This window comes from Nicotiana tomentosiformis, chromosome 2 (assembly GCF_000390325.3).
Source record: "Nicotiana tomentosiformis chromosome 2, ASM39032v3, whole genome shotgun sequence".
Classification (NCBI taxonomy): domain Eukaryota; kingdom Viridiplantae; phylum Streptophyta; class Magnoliopsida; order Solanales; family Solanaceae; genus Nicotiana; species Nicotiana tomentosiformis.
In genome coordinates this window covers 185066949-185085736 of record NC_090813.1, presented here as the reverse complement: position 1 = coordinate 185085736, position 18788 = coordinate 185066949, and the positions used below count along the sequence as shown (strand labels likewise).

The window sequence follows — 18788 nt, the reverse complement described above, 5'->3', positions numbered from 1 at the left end:
CCCAACCCGCTAGGTAAGCCAATTATCAACTATCCAATTCCAATGAATTTAATAAGGCAATTAATTAAAAGAAAATATATGAAACCAATACATTTCCCCAAGAACTAGAAATACAAATCATGAACTTCTAAGAATAGAGTTTACAAAGCTGGTATGAAATAAATACATCATCTGTTTGAAAAGTACATAAACAGAGTTTTATGAATCTAAGGCTACCATGAACAAAAGGCAGCTACAACCGGAACGCAGGTACACCTTCAGATCCAGCTCCCGACGAACGCAGCAACATCTGCACGCAAGGTGCAGAAGTGTAGTATGAGTACAACCGACCCCATGTACTCAATAAGTAATAAACCTAACCTTAGGTTGAAAGTAATGACGAGCTTGTACCAAGGTCAAAGTCCAACTCCAATAACAATCAACAGTTCATAACCACATAAAGCAAGTAATGAAAGAAGTAACCCAGGGAATACATGCTCAGCTAAATCATGATTTTACAAAATAGTTCTGCCTTTCAAGTGTATCAGTAAAAGTCCCAAGTCATTTATCGAAGTTGCCAAAAATACGAATAAGTTTGAAAACAGTAATTTTTTCCAAAAATCCTTTCAACAATGATAAGATGTTTTATTTTCTTTCCAGATAGCCAGCAAAAAATGCATTACTATGCCCGTAGGCCAATATGTGTGAGAAGTCATGAATGACGTGATACCGTACAACGTGAGAAAAATACATCTCTATGTTTGTATATCATGGGTGCATGTCAATGCAATGTATCTCAGTGATAAAACTATATGCATACTTCTCAGAGTATTAATTCACTCAGTCCTCCCTATACTCAGTCCTCACAGTCACTCAGTCCTCACAGTCACTCAGTCCTCCCAATCGCTCGGCACTCGCACTCAGTAGGTACATGCGCTAACTGAGGGTGTGTACAGACTCTGAAGGGGCTCCTTCAGCCCAAGCGCTATAATCTGTACGGACAACTCACGTGCTGCACGGACAACTCACGTTCTATAATAAGCCAATCTGGCCTGCTGCGGCGTGCAGCCCGATCCCATAATAATAAAGTATATAAAGCCAATATGGCATACTGCGGCATGCAGCCCGATCCCATAATTATCCTCAAAATCAGGCCCTCGGCCTCACTTAGTCATCAATCTCTCCAGTCTCTCGGGCTCACAATGTCATGAAACTAGCCCAAAATGATGATATGATGAATCACTAAATAGCAACAAAGACTGAGAGATGATATGAAGTGAATGAACATGACTGAGTATGAAATTTCATTTTAAACAAATAATCCAATAGCAATATGACCTATGTGGGTATCAATAATACTGGCACATAGCCTCAACATAATTTTTAATATGATTCTCGGCTTAATTTCTTCAACACATAAAGCTACATAGAAAATGCCAAGATTATTCGAATACAAAATTTCAGGGAACCAATTACGTCATAATTTCTATAGTGCACGCCCACACGCCCGTCACCTAGCATGTGTGTCACCTTCAAACAATTCATATAATACGTATATTCAGGATTCATAACCTCAACTCCAAGATCATAAGAGTTACTTACCTCGAACAATACGAATTCAATGTCGAGCAAGCTAAACAATGCTTCAGAAATCTCATTCTGCACATATCAACTTCTGAATGGCTCGAATCTAGCCATAATTAATTCGATTCAGTTAATACCAATTATTGTAATTAATCCCATAAGGAAATACTAATTTTCCAATAAAAATCTGAAATTAACTCAAAAATTGCCCGTGGGGCCCACGTCTCGGAACCCGACAAAAGTTACAAACTATGAACGCCCATTCAACCACGAGTCTAACCATATCAATTTTATCAAATTCCGACATCAACTCGACCCTCAAATCTTCAAATTAAAGTCTATGATATTTTCTACTATTTTCATCCCAAAATACTAATATGTTGATAAAAACAACAATAAATTCCTATAATTTAACCACACTCGAGTTAGAATCACTTACCCCAATCCATATGGTGAAAATCGCCTAAAAATCGCTTCAATCCGAGCTTCATAGCTACAAATGTGTTAAAATGGCCGAAACCTCAAAATATAGCTTATGTCCAGGCATTTACTCTTCGCGATCGCGAAGCACAAAAATTTCTAGCCCAAAATTTGCCCTTTGCGATCGCGAAGAACAAACTCTCCAACTCTTCTAGACAACCTCTAGTATAATGGTCATAACATTTTGTACAAAACTCAAAATGATAAATGGTTTAACTTTCTGAAAACTAGATATCAAGAGCTACAACTTTCATTTTTGGATTATCTCTAAATTCCTTATAGATTGCGAGATATAAGCTTCCAGAATCGGGTTAGTGCAGTAGAGATTTTGTATTATGCGATCACGAAAGAGCTTCCGCTATTGCGATTCACAAGGCCCGAAACTGTTGTTTGCTCTTCGCGAAAGCGACAAAATGTTCGCGATCGCGATGCACACCTCTGTAGACAAAAACTATCAATTAAAAGTGGCCTAGAAATGGTTCGAAACTCACCCGAGCCCCTCGGGACCTCAACCAAATATACCAATAACTCATAAAACATCATACGAACTTAGTCGAATCCTCAAATTACATCAAACAACGCTAAAACCACGAATCATGCCCCAATTCAAGCTTAATGAAACTAAGAAATTTCAACTTCTACATTCGATGCCGAAACCTATCGAATCAAGTCCGATTGACCTCAAATTTTGCACACAAGTCATAAATGACATAACAGACCTATTTCAATTTCTAGAATCGGATTCCGACCCCGATATCAAAAAGTCAAATCCCCGGTCAAACTTTAAAAAATTTAACTTTTGTCATTTCAAGCCTAATTCCACTACAGACCTTCAAATAATTTTTCGGACACACTCCTAAGTCCAAAATTATCATACAGGGCTACTGAAAATATCAGAATTCAAATCCGAGGTCGTTTACAACTTAAGATTTCCATTTAAGAGACTAAGTGTCTCATTTCACTCTAAATTCTCTCCGGACCCAAACTATCTAACCCGATAAGTCATACAACAGCTATAAAGCACAAACAGAGCAGTAAATGGGGGAACGAGGCTGTAATACTCAAAGCGACTAGCCAGGTCGTTACAGTTCTTCACCTCTATAAATAAGGAAGTATTCCTTCAATTGATGGACATACCAAACGGAGAGAAAGAGAGTGATTTACATAGTAAGAAGCAAAATACTCTGTAAAGAAAAATATAGAGAGTTTGAGCGGTATTTGCAGTGAGGAGAAAAAATCAAAATAGGATTATTTCTTTGAGTGTGTAGTAGTATTGGAGTATTTTAGTCTGTACCACAAATTATAAAATCCTTGCTATAGTGAAATTAGTTGCTCCGCTCATGACGTGATTTTCACTTATTCAAAAGGGGTTTTCACGTAAAAATCTCGGTGTCCATGTTTCTCTTATTATTACCGTTGGTTACTGTATCTTAGTAATCAACATTTATTATAGTCGTATACCGTGAATATTATTTCTATGGGGGTTTATTCTCCCAACAAATTAATCAAAAGACCATTATGCTAATGACTAATTTAGATATTATCCCTCTTTAATTTTATGAGAGCGAAAACACTTATATAGCATATTACTATTGGGTTAATTTTATAATTTTGGTTTATTTTGAGCAGATACCTCTATGTATTATATGAAGTTTATTCAAGTGTCATCTAATTAATAAGGATTTAAATAGTATTAAACTATATAATACTCCAATAAAAATGAAAAACTACATAGATTTCATCTTAAAGCTACTAATTATACGAAGAAAAAGATATAAATAAAGTTGTGTATGTTGAGAAAAAAATATGTACATAACGTAAGTAAAGATGTTTTTGGATAAGCAACAAATAAATCATTATGACGAGAACCTCCTCTTGCCCTTGCAATATAAAATTTGGAACTTTTGTGCTGTAATCTTGCTCTTCAAGGGTATATACTATGTTTTTGAAATGAATAAAATCAAAATAGTCACAAATGTCATTGGTAAAGAAAAAAGGAAATCCCAAAATATTTGTAAAGAGGAAGAAAAACAAAAACGATATTTGTAAAGTAAAGAAAAAGAACTTGTCAAGTTCCACTCTTTAATTCTCAAGGTCTATTATATTCAACGTTTCTGGAAAAGGAAAAACGTAACCTTCATGCATTCTGTTATATTTAGAAGGCGCATTATTAAAAACCAATTCAACTGCTTTAACTAAATGAAACAAAATGTCATTGCCCTGTTGCAGCTAATGCAATTTTCTGAACAACGATTCAACGTGCAGGTATACAGTCAAAATCGATTTTGTCCTTTATGTAATTAGTCAAGATTAGAACATGATGGACCGATGGTCGTTTTCATAATACCGAGATGAGATCTGAAGTCAGGTTACCAAACTCAAGATTCAGGGACCGGTCAATACCAAGCTCGAAGTCATTATCGAGCTCGAGTCCAAATCGAACTATGATGTGAAGTGGCGTTATCGAACTCAAGATCCAAGTCCGAGTCAATACCGAGCCCGAATCAATATCGAGCTCGATTCAGTATCGAGCTCGAAATCTGGAGATCGACCAATATCAAGTCCGACCAAGATCGAGCTAAGAGACAAGAGTCGTTGTAGCCTCACTTGGGGAGAGAATCTCGGCGGGAATTAAGGAAAAGCTAAATTAACTAATCTATCATGGGATCTCCACTATGTATTGTTTATTATATCCAAAGTAGGATCCCTCCACTATAAAAGAGTGGTTATCATTTCTGTAAGAGGGCAATGGAATATTAAGACATCTATACACTCCCATATGAAAAAGATTATTGATATTCATGTAAAGATACAACAAAGATTATCCTTTTGTGGGCTTTAGACATTGATTCATCTTGCTTGTTTATAAATCATTCTCTACTCAATTTGATTTATATTTTTATTCCTTTTTTACAGTCAATATTTAATATATATTTCTACTTACTTTTTCGATTTGTGCCAAGCTATATCACGTGTCCTTAGAACTACGTATAAATTCAACTCTATCCGTTTTTCGAGTAAACAGTTTGGTGCCCGTCGTGGGGCTAAGGATAACAGTGGTCGTTTGGTATGAATCTCTGCAAAACATACCATTTTACACTTGCTCTTGGAAGTGTCTTTGATTACAGGTTAAAAATGACGAACTCTCAATTAATGGCCCTACCTATCGACAACGAAGTTGGCCATCAAGATGAGAACAACAATCTGACGACCGGGGATGAAAGGCCATCAGTCGATCTCGGTGGAGCTCGGGCCATAGATCCAATTGACGATAATTCGCATGTGGCCATCGAGGCGAACCAGCGTTTTGACCCCGAAAACAACATTCATGGTGGAACTCGATCTACAGTTTGAAATACCCAAAATGATGGAGAAGACGGGATCAGCATGCGTATAATTTTCAAAATATTACAGGCTCAGCAGGTAGCGATAGCTCAGTTGTAGAACCAAACCCAGGCATCGAGCAGGGCCGAGCCCGGTCGACCGCGAGAAGTCACCCACGAAACGAGGCTAGTTGTAGTAAGGTCAAATGAACAAGAATTGGGGACTGATCCCGAAATTGTCAAGGTGTTAGAAGAACTGACAAAATGAATTGAGTCAGGAGAAAAGAGGATCGAAGCAAATGACAAGAAAGTAAAAACTTATAACTCCAGGGCTGATCAGATCCCGGGGGCACCACCGATGTTGAAGGGCCTGGATTCCAAAACAATTCATACAAATGCCTTTCCCCCCAAGCGCGGCTCCTAAACCAATCCCAAAGAAATTTTGCATGCCCGAAATTCCTAAATATAATAGAACGACCGACCCCAACGAACATGTCACCTTTTACACATGTGCCAATAAAGGGAACAACCTAGAGGACGACGAGATCGAATCTGTATTATTGAAAAAATTCGGTGAAACCATGTCAAAGGGAGCAATGATATGGTATCATAATTTACCGTCTAACACTATCGATTCGTTTGCTATGCTTGTAGATTCTTTCGTAAAAGCACACGCCGGAGCCATAAAGGTCGAGACCAGGAAGTGAGACATTTTCAAGGTAAGGCAAAGGGACAACGAGATGCTAAGAGAGTTCGTATCTTGTTTCCAAACGGAACGAATGGATCTACCATCGGTCACTGACGATTGGGTTGTACAATCTTTCACTCAAGGACTGAATGAGTGAAGCTCGATGGCTTCACGATAGTTGAAGCAGAATTTGATCGAGTACTCGGCTATTACTTGGGCCGATGTACACAATCGATATCAATCGAAGATCAGAGTTGAAGACGACCAGTTGGGGTCTAGGTCCGTTATTAAAAGGGACATCGACCGAGAACCAAGGTCGAGCAAGGATAAATTTCAGCCATATAACGAAAATCGGAGGAGCATCGGACACGGTCAGAACCATGTGAGAAACGAAAGAAGAAATGACCAAGGTCGAAATAATCAGGGGTCATGACCAAAAGCGACTTAGACAGGCCCGTCAGGAAGAATCGAGGCTATCGGGCCTAACGAATGGAAAGTAACTCACCTAAAAGTGATACTACTATTGAGGTACGACCCCCGTCCATTTCTTTTTTTTTTTGATGCTTCAAAACTAACTATTGTAGGTAACTTAGAACAGCGGGTCGGTGTTAAATATTGCGTCAATAGTATCCGAGGTTTCTCTATCCGATCAACCTCGAATACAGGGGGGCGTCGCCCTCGAATATCAACTGCAGTAAAGAAAAAGATTTACGTTAAAAGGTCTTCGAGAATACAAGATTATTGTACGGGCCAAACGGTCAAATGAACCGTGCCCGCGTAGATTGCTCAAGCCTTAAGCATAAAACATGTACACATGTAAGATTATTTCACACAAGAATGAAAAGAGACCCCAATTTATTGCATCTGATTTCTATGGATCTATAAAGCCTAAGGGCTACCCTAACTCGAGTTCGAGCAACCATTCTCACTCGGGGACTATCTTATTTCGAGTTCGAGCAAGTCCTCACTCAACCACTAAGCCTAAGGGCTATTCTTATTTCGAGTTCGAGCAAATCCTCACTCGACTATTAAGCCTAAGGGCTACTATTACCTTGAGTTCAAGCAAACACTCACTCGACCATAAAGCCCAAGGGCCACATTACTTCGAATTCGAGCAAACACTCACTCGACCATAAAGCCTACGGGCTACATTACTTCGAGTTCGAGCAAATACTCACTCGACTATTAAGCCTAAGGGATACTCTTACTTTGAGCTCGAGCAAACACTCGCTCGACCATAAAGCCTATGGGCTACAATACTTCGAGTTCGAGCAAATACTCACTCGACTATTAAGCCTAAGGGCTACTATTACCTCGAGTTTGAGCAAATACTCTCTCGACCATAAAGCCTACGGGCTACATTACTTTGAGTTCGAGCAAACACTCACTCGACTATTAAGCCTAAGGGATACATTACTTAGAGTTCGAGCAAACACTCACTCGACCATAAAGCCTACGGTCTACATTACTTCGAGTTCGAGCAAACACTCACTCGACCATTAAGCCTAAGGGCTACATTACCTCGAGTTTGAGCAAACGCTCACTCGACCATAAAGCCTACGGGCTACATTACTTAGAGTTTGAGCAAACACTCACTTGACTATTAAGCCTAAGGGCTACTCTTACTTCGAGCTCGAGCAAACACTCGCTCGACCATAAAGCCTACGGGCTACAATACTTCGAGTTTGAGCAAATACTCACTCGACTATTAAGCCTAAGGGCTACTATTACCTCGAGTTCGAGTAAATACTCACTCGACCATAAAGCCTACAAGCTACATTACTTCGCATTCAAGCAAACACTCACTCGACCATTAAGCCTAAGGGCTACATTACTTCGAGTTTGAGCAAACACTCACTCGACCATAAAGCCTACGGGCTACATTACTTCGAGTTCGAGCAAACACTCACTCGACCATTAAGCCTAAGGGCTACATTACCTCGAGTTTGAGCAAACACTTACTCGACCATAAAGCCTACATGCTACATTACTTCGAGTTCGAGCAAACGATCACTCGACTATAAAGCCTACGAGCTATTCTTATTTCGAGTTCGAGCAAGTCCTCACTCGACTACTAAGTCTAAGGGCTATTCTTTCTTGGGGTACACCGGTTCTGTTTGTGAAAAAGAAAGATGGTACTATGCGAATGTGTATTGATTATAGGCAGTTGAACAAAGTTACAATCAAGAATAAATATCCATTGCCGCATATTGATGACTTATTCGACCAGCTTCAGGGAGCTAGGGTATTCTCCAAAATTGATTTGAGATTTGGGTATCACCAGTTAAAAATTCGGGATTCGGATATTCTAAACTCGTTATGGCCACTACGAATTTCTTGTGATGTCTTTTGGGCTAACCAATGCCCCAACAACATTTATGCATTTGATGAATAGTGTGTTCTATCCATATCTTAATTTATTTGTCGTAGTATTTATTAAGGATATTCTGGTGTACTCACGTTGCTAGGAGGATCATGCACAACACTTGGGTATTGTATTACAGAGGTTGAGAGATGAGAGTAATAGAGGATATAATAATAATTCACATGGGGAATCAAGAATATAGACACCTCTAGTATTTCTATGAATAGTCATTTATGAACGTTGCGTATTTTGCTCTAAGTCCTCAACTTAAACTAGTAGCTCATTTACGTAAATTTGGGCAGCATCTCCCATGTAACTAGGCCCTCCTCCTCTAATACCATATATACCAACAACAACAAGAACATAACAATAACAACATATAAGCATCATTTTTCAACCTTATCTCCATCACAATATACCACAAAAGCTCGAAGTCATTATCGAGCTCGAGTCCAAATCGAACTATGATGTGAAGTGGCGTTATCGAACTCAAGATCCAAGTCTGAGTCAATACCGAGCCCGAGTCAATACCGAGCCCGAGTCAATATCGAGCTCGAGTCAGTATCGAGCTCGAAATCTGGAGATCGACCAATATCAAGTCCGACCAAGATCGAGCTAAGAGACAAAAGTCGTTGTAGCCGCACTTGGGGAGAGAATCTCGGCGGGAATTAAGGAAAAGCTAAATTACCTAATCTATCATGGGATTCCCACTATGTATTGTTTATTATATCCAAAGTAGGATCCCTCCACTATAAAAAAGTGGTTATCATTTCTGTAAGAGGGCAATGGAATATTAAGACATCTATACACTCCCATATGAAAAAGATTATTGATATTCATGTAAAGATACAACAAAGATTATCTTTTTGTGGGCTTTGGACATTGATTCATCTTGCTTGTTTATAAATCATTCTCTACTCAATTTGGTTTATATTTTCATTCCTTTTTTACGGTCAATATTTGATATATATTTCTACTTACTTTTCCGATTTGTGCCAAGCTATATCACGTGTCCTTAGAACTACGTATAAATTTAACTCTATCCGTTTTTCGGGTAAACAATGCAGATTTTGGAACTATTAGTATTAGTATTAATGTCACATATACAAACAAATGTAACGATGTTGTATTGCTCGGAGGGTTTCAGTAAGTTCATATACCAATTATTTTGCTACTTAATACCAAACTTTGTTTAATTTTTGGTAATATTCATTTTGTATCTAAGTTTTATGCATGGTGTTATAAATACGTAAGATTGAGTAGCTTAACCGTACCGTAGCAATTGTCAAGGGTGCAAATAAAATTTGTAAATGTTGTTTGATCTTTCTCGCAACATGTCCATGTACAACACTAAGTGCAATGTTTTATACTACTTATAAAATATAACTAAAGGAATTAAAAAAGTAATTTCCAGTTTCCATTCAACCATGTTTTCCTTTAGTAGAATTCAGATCGGACAAAACAATAAAAGGAGATCTAGTATCATGAAAATAAAAAAGAAAATTACGGGGATCTTCTATATCACCAATTCCTCTGGTATTCGTGATTTTCATTGTCGCTGCAAAAAATTTGCTTTCAATTTTGGATCCGATTCTGACGAGATGTGAATAGGACCGCGCAATCAGGATATGGTTTTTAGCCATCCATATAGAATGTGATGGAATGTTGTACTTATATACAAAATGATATTTCAAAGCTTACAAATGTGACGTTTTGTGTTACGGTTGTGATATTTCAATGGATGGTCATTTGTTGTGTTATTGTAAATAACATTTCGTAATGCGTTTTGAGCGTTTCGTAAATTCTTGTTTAATGCTAGAAAGGAAGAAAAGACTTTTACGGACAAAATGAGTGAAAAATATCCAAAAAAGGAGAGAAAAGATAAATAACAATCATGATCTATGAGATGTGTCATGTAATCACTTTTTGCCCCTATATATATATATATATATATATATATATATATATATATAAATAGATGGGGTACAAAAGCACTTACAATGTAGAATATAATAACAAGGTTGATATTTGCAAGAAGTAGAAAATCTGTCGAGGATGAAATTAGAACTCTTTTCACGATTTTCACCTATTTTATTGATTGTTAGGTTATACTATTAGGTGTTGCATGCGAGAATTTACTTTTGTTGGAGACTTATTTAGTGATTCGGATGTACCTTCTAAGATTCTTTAGTTCAATTGTATGTATTATTTTTCATGTTCATTAATACATCTGTCAAATTCAATTTTATCTCATTCTGAGAATATCATTCAATGGCTATTACTTTTCAATGTATTCCTAAAGGTGCAAGTGCACAAGTATTGCTTGGACAACCCTTATTTAAAAAATAGCCGAAGTTTATAAATATTTCTAAGTTTAGTTATTTCAAAATCAATTTTCACCCATGGAGTATGGAGTTTAAAGAACTTTAGACATATGGGTCTTAGGTTAATCTTCACAAAACTTAATTTTCGACCGGTAGGCATATTGCTTTTGTAGTTTGAATTTCAGACATTTAGGTCTTAAGTTAAACTTAACAGTCAACTTCGTATGTGTGAAGTTTGAACTATCAAACCTAACTTCAGACCCAAATGCCTGAAGCTGGCACAACATAGGTCATAAGCTGGTTAAAAAGGGAGTAAAATACTTTATCATATAGTGTAAAATATTTACAAATAATTCAGTTGAATAAATGTATCTTTCATGTGTCTTTACTCTATCGTTTTAGTACACAAGCAACAAAAATTGGATTTAATAACTTTCTTATGGTATATCTATCAGATTTTTTTTAATCGTGATAGGTGTTTATCGATTGCGCTTGTCTTGCGTTGTTTTTATGCTTTTTTACCAAGAAATATATTATTAAATTTTGAAAAAAGAAAGAAAAAGAAGATACTACAGTGTAACAGAAACCACGACATACCCGAATCTTACGTCAAAGCATCTAAGAGCATATTTGGCCAAGCTTTTGGGAAGCCATAAGTACTTTTTTTGTCGAAAAAAGTAACGTTTTAGAATTTTGATGTGTTTGGCCAAGATGTGAAAGTGCTTTTGAATAGTAGCAGAAATAATTTTTCTACGTTTGGAAAGAAGTTACAAATTGGCCAAGCTTAAAAAATCAACTTGTTTTGAGAAATATTTTTTCTCACTAGTGCTTTTCTCAAAAGTTTTTGGTAAGAAGCAGTTTGTGTTTGACTAATTAGTTTCAAAAATATGAAGAATAAAACCTGTAATATTAATAAGAAAAAGTAGGATACGAAATATAATCATTATATAAAAAAGTAGGGTAAAGGATAAAATATATCTATTTAATAATAAAGAATGGCAAAATGAGAAAGAAAAAAAAGAAGAAGGTAACGACGCCACCACACCAAATCCGTTGTTACATAAAGTGTCACTTTTCGTCGTTACGTAACGAAGGATTTAACGACGCGATACGATAAAATTTAAGTAACAATCAAAACAAACATTGTATTTAAAGTAACAATACGATACAATACAATAGGTAACAACCATCCAAACAAGCTGTAAACAATAAGTAATACTGGATACCTAATATTATTATTTTAGATAATTATATTATATTGATTAAAATCTTTAATATATAGTTTTATTTATATTTTATATTCTAATTAAATAAAAATAAAAAAATTAATTGAATTACAATAAATACATTTATTATTATTTTTAGTAATTTGACGCTCAAAACTAGTTTTGTTGCCAAATACAAACTGCTACTCCCTACAAGTACCACTTTTCAAAATAAGCCAAGCGAGCTCTAAAATGTTAATTTGGGAGTATTTAAGCTAAAACTTTGAAAAGAAATGAAAATTTACAATGGAGGCACTCAGCAAAATTAGGGCATTCAGTGAGAGATATTCCTTAGCTGAAGATGAGGAGAATTTCTCGCAATGGTATTCCCTTTCTCTCTTTCTCTGCTATTTCCCGTTCTTCTTCGGCAATTACTGTTAGAGTTTATTCTTCAAGTCATAGTAATATGTCCATTTCGGCAAAGGGTAAATTTGGGGTAAATAGCAAGCTTGAGAATGTCAAGTGTTTAGATGACGCTGTGACTCTCTTCCGTCAAATGGTCAGAAAGCAGCCTCTTCCTTCTGTTTTCGATTTCTCTAAATTATTTAAGACGATGCTAAATATGAAGCATTACTCTGCTGTTGTTTCTCTTTTTCGAGAAATGCAGAAATTGGGTATCCCAATTAATGATTTCATCTTGAATATCGTGATTAACAGTTATTGCCTGATGCATCGTGTTGATTGTGGATTTTCGGTGTTACCCATTTACTTGAAGAATGGCATTCCATTTGATGTTGTCACCTTTACCACCCTAATTAGGGGAATCTTTGCTGAAAATAAGGTTAAAGATGCAGTTAACTTGTTCAAAAGGTTGGTGAGAGAGAAGATTTGTGAGCCTAATGAAGTCATGTATGCAACCGTCATGAATGGGCTCAGCAAATGGGGTCATTCTCAAAAAACCCTAAGTTTGCTCCGCTTAATGGAACAAGGGAACACTAAGCCGAACATATTTAACTACAACATTGTCATAGATTCCCTTTGCAAAGATAGAAACTTAGATGCTGCTATCAGCCTTTTGAACGAGATGAATAAGAAAGGCATTCTTCCGGACATATTCACATTTAATTCATTGATTGATGGTTTGTGTAAGTTTGGTCAGTGGGAAAAGGTTAGGACTTTGTTCTCTGAGATGTTAAACCTTAATATTTATCCAGATGTCTACACCTTCAACATGGTTATTGATGGACTGTGTAAAGAAGGGAAAGTCGAAGATGCCGAGGAAGTAATGAGACACATGACCGGAAAAGGTGTGGAGCCTAATGTGATCACCTACAATGCAATAATAGATGGATATTGTTTGTGTGGTCAAGTGGATAGAGCGAGAATTGTTTTCGATATCATGATAGATAAGTGCATTGAGCCTAATATTATTAGCTATAGCACACTAATAAATGGATACTGCAAGAAAAAGAAGTTGGCCGAGGCTATGCAATTGTTTCATGAAATTTCTCAAAAGGGATCAAAACCTAATATTATTATCTACACTACTATTTTGCAAGGTCTGTTTGAAGTTGGAAGAATTGGCAATGCAAGAAAGTTCTTTGCTGAGATGCTATCTACGGGGCATGTACCTGATTTATACACTCATTGCACTTTACTCAAGGGTTATTTTAAGTATGGACTTGTTGAAGAAGCTTTGTCACTCTTTAATGAGTTGGAAAGAAAGACAGAAAATGCTGATATTGAGTTTTACAATGTTGTCATTAATGGATTGTGCAAAAATGGTAAACTTGACAAAGCTCATGCTATTTTTGAGGCGCTTTCTTTAATTGGACTACTTCCGAATGTGAGAACATACACTACAATGATAAGTGAATTTTGTCTAGAAGGGTTGTTAGATGAAGCTACAGATATGCTAAGAAAAATGGAGCACAACGGTTGTTTGCCAAATGGTATCACTTACAATATTATTGTTCAAGGATTTCTCAGGTGCAATAGAATTAGTGAAATGGCAATTCTTATGAAGGAAATGGCTGGAAGGGGCTTCTCATTTGATGCAACTACAACTGAGTTATTGATTAACGTTATAAGGGAGAATCCGTCCGTCCTTGACATGATACCAGAGCTTCACTTGGAAGATAAGAAGTGAATATTTATTTTGCTTGTTTTATTCGCTTTTAGTATCACTATGATACAGCTTCCGTTTATCCCGGCAAAGGTATGTCATCCAATTCCAATGCAATTGCAGAAGCTGAATAAAGGCAATTAGAACGTTGCTTGAGCTTTCCAGGCAGGCCTATTTGACGAGGTACATCAATTTTGATATTTTTTATTGTTTTCCACTCTTCTTTATATTGGAAATCAGATATTACTGCTCTATTTGTTTAATAAATGATGTGAGTTTCCCTTACATGTACACATTATAAGTCTAGGAATATCATTTTCAGTGTTATCTTCATGTATTATCATTTTCTACTATTTGAATATAAATAACTGTTTTCTGCCTTACGGAGCATTGCAGGTAAGAGCCACAAAAAAAAGAGAGAGTAGATTTTGTGGTTTAACATAAAATATTTTTTAGGTGATGTAATAATGTATTGGGCAAGTTTCTTGTTGCTCTTGTGGAAGTTGCTGTAAGTTTGCCTCTTTTATTTATTTATTTTGGTCAAAACTGTAGTTTCTTGCTCTTATTCTCTATTGAGCTATTTTTTTATCACGACACTATTTTAGTTTCTCTGTTCACTTTAGCCCTCTGTGAGTTGGTGTCACACTCACAAGCTTAATCAAAGAAGAATCTCACCACAGATCTAGAGGGAGAGAGAAACGTTGAAGGTGAAATATGTCAAGTTATCATTTGTACTCCTTAGATAGTCATAGTTACTGACTTACTTCTCTTTGGATCTAAGTTATAGTATAAGAATTATTTTAAGAGAACTGCATTGAGTTCGAATTGTCACATATCCTTGTAAAGAACTTTTTATGAGTTTTGTTATGGACTCTCTTGAAACCGAGTCTGCAGATGGTATTGAAAATTCAATTTAGGTAATTGCACTTTTTCCTTTGAGTTCCTGAATATGCTAAGCCGATATTAGATTTTTGCAATATGTGGGTTTCTATAATCTATAGTACTTCATTTCTCTATTGTGCTCACAGACATAGAGGCGAAGAGGAACATAGGAGGGAGGTGTTTCGAACACTAACATGTAGTTCAATATCTTTTGTTTGAGGTAATTCCCTCTAATTCAAGGTTACTGGTTTAGGATATTGATTTTCGTAGTATGATCAAATTATGGAGAATCTTTGCTCTCTGCTATGTGTATTTATGACATTATTCATGATGAGTTCAAAATTCAAACACTTAGTTGATGGTTCAACCTTTACTGTGTCACCGGGCACCAATCCGCAGGCTACTCGGACAGCGAATTTCTTCCGATTTTACGAGGAAAAATCCAATTTGTTAGGTTGCTCCGCATATTTAGTTAGACAAGAATTTATCCTTTTCTTCATTTGATTATTGATTTTAAAAGTCCAATACTATATTTATGCCTTTGTTCGTGAAAGAATTTTTCCGTTAATGAAATAGGAGCTTGGTTACCCCAATATTTGCAATAGCAATGTTTGAAGTTCAAAAGTGTGAATGCAATACCTACTTTGATTGCTTCATAAATTTCTGTGTTGTTTCTTTCGGAAGAACTTGGATATTGATGACTGCTAATTGATTGGTTAGCCTAAAATTTTTAGTATCGTGTGTAATAATTTATGAATGACCAGTAATTGACTATTCTTCTGCGTGTGAACTATTAGTGTTAAATCCATCTATTACGACAACTTTTGTTTACTGACTATAATATTTTGAGTACCTAAATCTAAGATATGAAACTGTTCCTTTACCTTAGTGTAGGCACTTCACCTAATACCAGGAAGAAACTTATAAGATACATCAGTTTCTGCTTGTATGAATTTTTTCTAATGTATGCATAAAGTAATAATGAAGATGAAGTAATTATTGCAAATCTTCTACACGTAGTTCTATATTTTTTTACTATATATTCCAAATCTTAGTCCAATTTTTGTCTCTCTATTTTACTCTATTGAATAAAGAATTAGGTCTCTTTTTTTTAATAATAATTTTTTAATTGGTGTTTCTTTGTAGGTCGCATTTCCTATGATAATGTTGACACCCTGAAGGAGATATATTGTTTATGTTAAAAGGTAAAGAAATGAACTTTCATACCTGGTCAGCTAGAAAAAATTCTTACAATTCCCTTGTTGAAAAGTAATGTGATATTATTTACTTTTTTAGCTGAAACTGCCTTGACTTACAGTTATGTTCTATTTGGCAAAACATGTGCTTGGCAACTAGGTGTTTTGAAATGTGATGTGAACAGAAATCTAAGTTCAGCTTTCGAATTGTGGATTGCTCAACTCTAATCATCAAATTATTATAGAGTAGTAGTATCATTGTCTAGGCAAGAAATAAACTATGATGTGTTACACATCAATATTAGATTTACAGTGATTTAAAACTATTACATGTGAATAAAAGGTTGTGAAATTTGAGAAATCTCATGAGTGCATTGAATTACGAGAATAGGCCATAAGATGTTAAATTACGATAACTTTTGGAACTTTTGCTATGCATTGCCCAATATAGAAGCTTATATCATACACCAGATATAAGTGGGCTAGAAAGAGTTATAAATTATATGCAACTCCATTGAGGAGGATGTTAGGAAGACATGAAAACATTGAAGGTACATACTCTGTATATAATTGATTGTTGCTACTTGTGTTGATACACTACCCAAAATATGTTTTGCTCTGGGATCTGATAAAGAGTAATGTTTACGTTTGGCATAAGTTTTTAATTTATTTTGGGACTTGAAATTGGTGATCTTCTCGCATTTTTGTTTGTTGCTTCAGTATCATTCGTATACCATTTTGTTTTGCATATGCAGTAAAGCACCTAAAACATTTGATTTTCTTTTTTTGCAAGAGCGAAAATTTGGTGCAGCTTACCACAGTTTGAAGCCCTACTGGAATTCATTACCTTTAACTTCGCAATGCATTGTTGGACCTTTTTTTTGAAACTCTGTTTTTGTACTCCTTTATTTTTAATTTTTATGGACAAAAGTATGTGAAGTTACCTACCAATTTCACAAACGAATTAAGTATAGCTATTGAATTAGGAGTAGTTCAAAGTGCCCATGAACATTATGTAATCCTTCTGAATTTATCTGCTAAGAGGATAAAAAAAATATTTTGCAAGCAGGATGGTTAGATTGATCACTGTGGAGTATATTTGTGAAATGCATTGTTTTGTTCCCTTCCATTGTATTTTTTTTTTAAGAATTCTTTATATTTATGAAATGTATTGCAAATAGTACGTAAAAAAGAATGGCAAGAACAAACTGATAATGAAAAAAAATATATTGATTAGGCTGTGGTTGGGCCCGTGCATAGCACGGGCTGCTCATATCTAGTAGTTAATATAAACATGCAGACTAGCTACCATATGATTGATTGCCCCTGAGTATATTATCCATCTATTTTCCTTGACCATGTTGAGTAGTGACAAAGGTATACCTATGACCTTATCATGTGATGTTTCATCAATATAGGTACTATTGGTCTTGTTCAACATCTGAAGAAGCTGGTGATACTGTTCTTCTGTGAAGAAGTGTCCTGCAAATGTGATGCTTGTATTGCCCTTTTGCTCTTGCACCTCTTGTGGTCTGTCCACTTGTACATTGTGTGCTACAGTTGTATTCTTTCCAAATGGCTTCCTTTTGGATTTGAAATCTGCAGGATACCCAATGAGTTTGTAACATCCATCTCTAATGTGACCCTTCATTCTACAGTAATCACAGTATAGTTGGTTCTTTGGCTTGTAACCTCCAATGAATCCTTGTCCACTATTATCGACCATGGCATTGGCTTCATGTCCTGTGTTGTTGGCCATTGCTTGAGCTCTTATATCTAAGGTACCAGGTCCAACAACTCTGGTTCTTTGACTCTCATCCTGCACCACCATTTCATAGGCTTCATTAATGGTTGGAGTTGGAATCATCAGCATTATTTGCCCTTTTACCTGTGCGAAGGACTCATTCAGACCACTTAAAAACTACACCAAGCGCTGTTGCTGAATGTGTTCCGAAAATACTCTTGATTCATGACAAGGACATGAAGAAGTGGGAATCATAGCATCATATTCGTCCCACAGATCCTTCAGCTTTGAATAATAAGTGGAAATAGGTGCTAGACCTTGTTTCAGTGCTATAATCTCATGATGCAGATTGTAGACCTTAGAAATGTTCCTTTTGTCAAATCTCTCCTTAAAATCCTTCCACACATTGTACGCAAACGATGCATATACTATACTACTATAGAGTTTCTTCGTCACATCATTCATTATCCATGATAATACAAACGCATTGCATCTCTCCCACTGAATACTGACCATGTAGCTAAAATCTTCCTTCTTACAAGTTCCTTCGATAAATCCAATCTTATTCTTCGTTAAAAGCCCAATTCTCATAGATCGAGACCACATATTGTAATTTTTAGTTCCTATTAGCTTGAATTCGATCACCCCTGGCATATCAGAAGGTCGCAAATATAGCGGATGTGTGTGTGAGTTAGCACAGTTTCATCATTCGTTCCCTCGTTCCATCCTCAATCGCCATCTCAGCTCTAAATCAATAAAATCCTAGCTTTTGGAATCAATGAACAATCTGTAATTGGACTCAAAATCAGAAAAACAAAAGAGTAAACACAAATCAACATATGTGAATCAACAACATGCGCCGCCAAATCGATGGCTCTGATACCATATTAACT

General features: G+C 36.0%; 2 protein-coding genes across 7 annotated transcripts; one reads left to right on the top strand and one right to left on the bottom strand.

Annotated features, from left to right (window-relative positions):
- The first annotated feature begins 12206 nt into the window (after nt 1-12206).
- LOC104108430 (pentatricopeptide repeat-containing protein At1g62910-like) lies at nt 12207-17842 on the top strand. 6 transcript variants are annotated; one of them, XM_009617457.4, is made up of 5 exons: nt 12207-14093; nt 14197-14256; nt 15102-15175; nt 16102-16160; nt 17570-17842. In XM_009617457.4, exons 1-2 carry the CDS (start codon nt 12310-12312, stop codon nt 14201-14203), a joined length of 1791 nt encoding a protein of 596 aa, XP_009615752.2. In that variant the 5' UTR covers nt 12207-12309; the 3' UTR covers nt 14204-14256; nt 15102-15175; nt 16102-16160; nt 17570-17842.
- Nucleotides 17428-18501, bottom strand: LOC138906238 (uncharacterized). The gene is made up of 2 exons (XM_070194769.1): nt 18112-18501; nt 17428-18039 (listed from the first exon to the last, which is right to left on the bottom strand). The coding sequence occupies exons 1-2, from the start codon at nt 18499-18501 to the stop codon at nt 17428-17430; spliced, it is 1002 nt and encodes a 333-aa protein (XP_070050870.1).
- Nucleotides 18502-18788: the final 287 nt, after the last annotated feature.

What these genes read in the sequence shown, in the direction of transcription:
- LOC104108430 (XM_009617457.4), top strand. Translation starts at nt 12,310, where the DNA reads ATGAGGAGAATTTCTCGCAATGGTATTCCCTTTCTCTCTTTCTCTGCT.
- LOC138906238 (XM_070194769.1), bottom strand. Translation starts at nt 18,501, where the DNA reads ATGTGGTCTCGATCTATGAGAATTGGGCTTTTAACGAAGAATAAGATT. An exon ending in GTCCTTGTCATGAATCAAGA is followed by an intron (nt 18,040 to 18,111) that starts GTATTTTCGGAA and finishes TCCTTCGCACAG; the next exon opens with GTAAAAGGGCAAATAATGCT.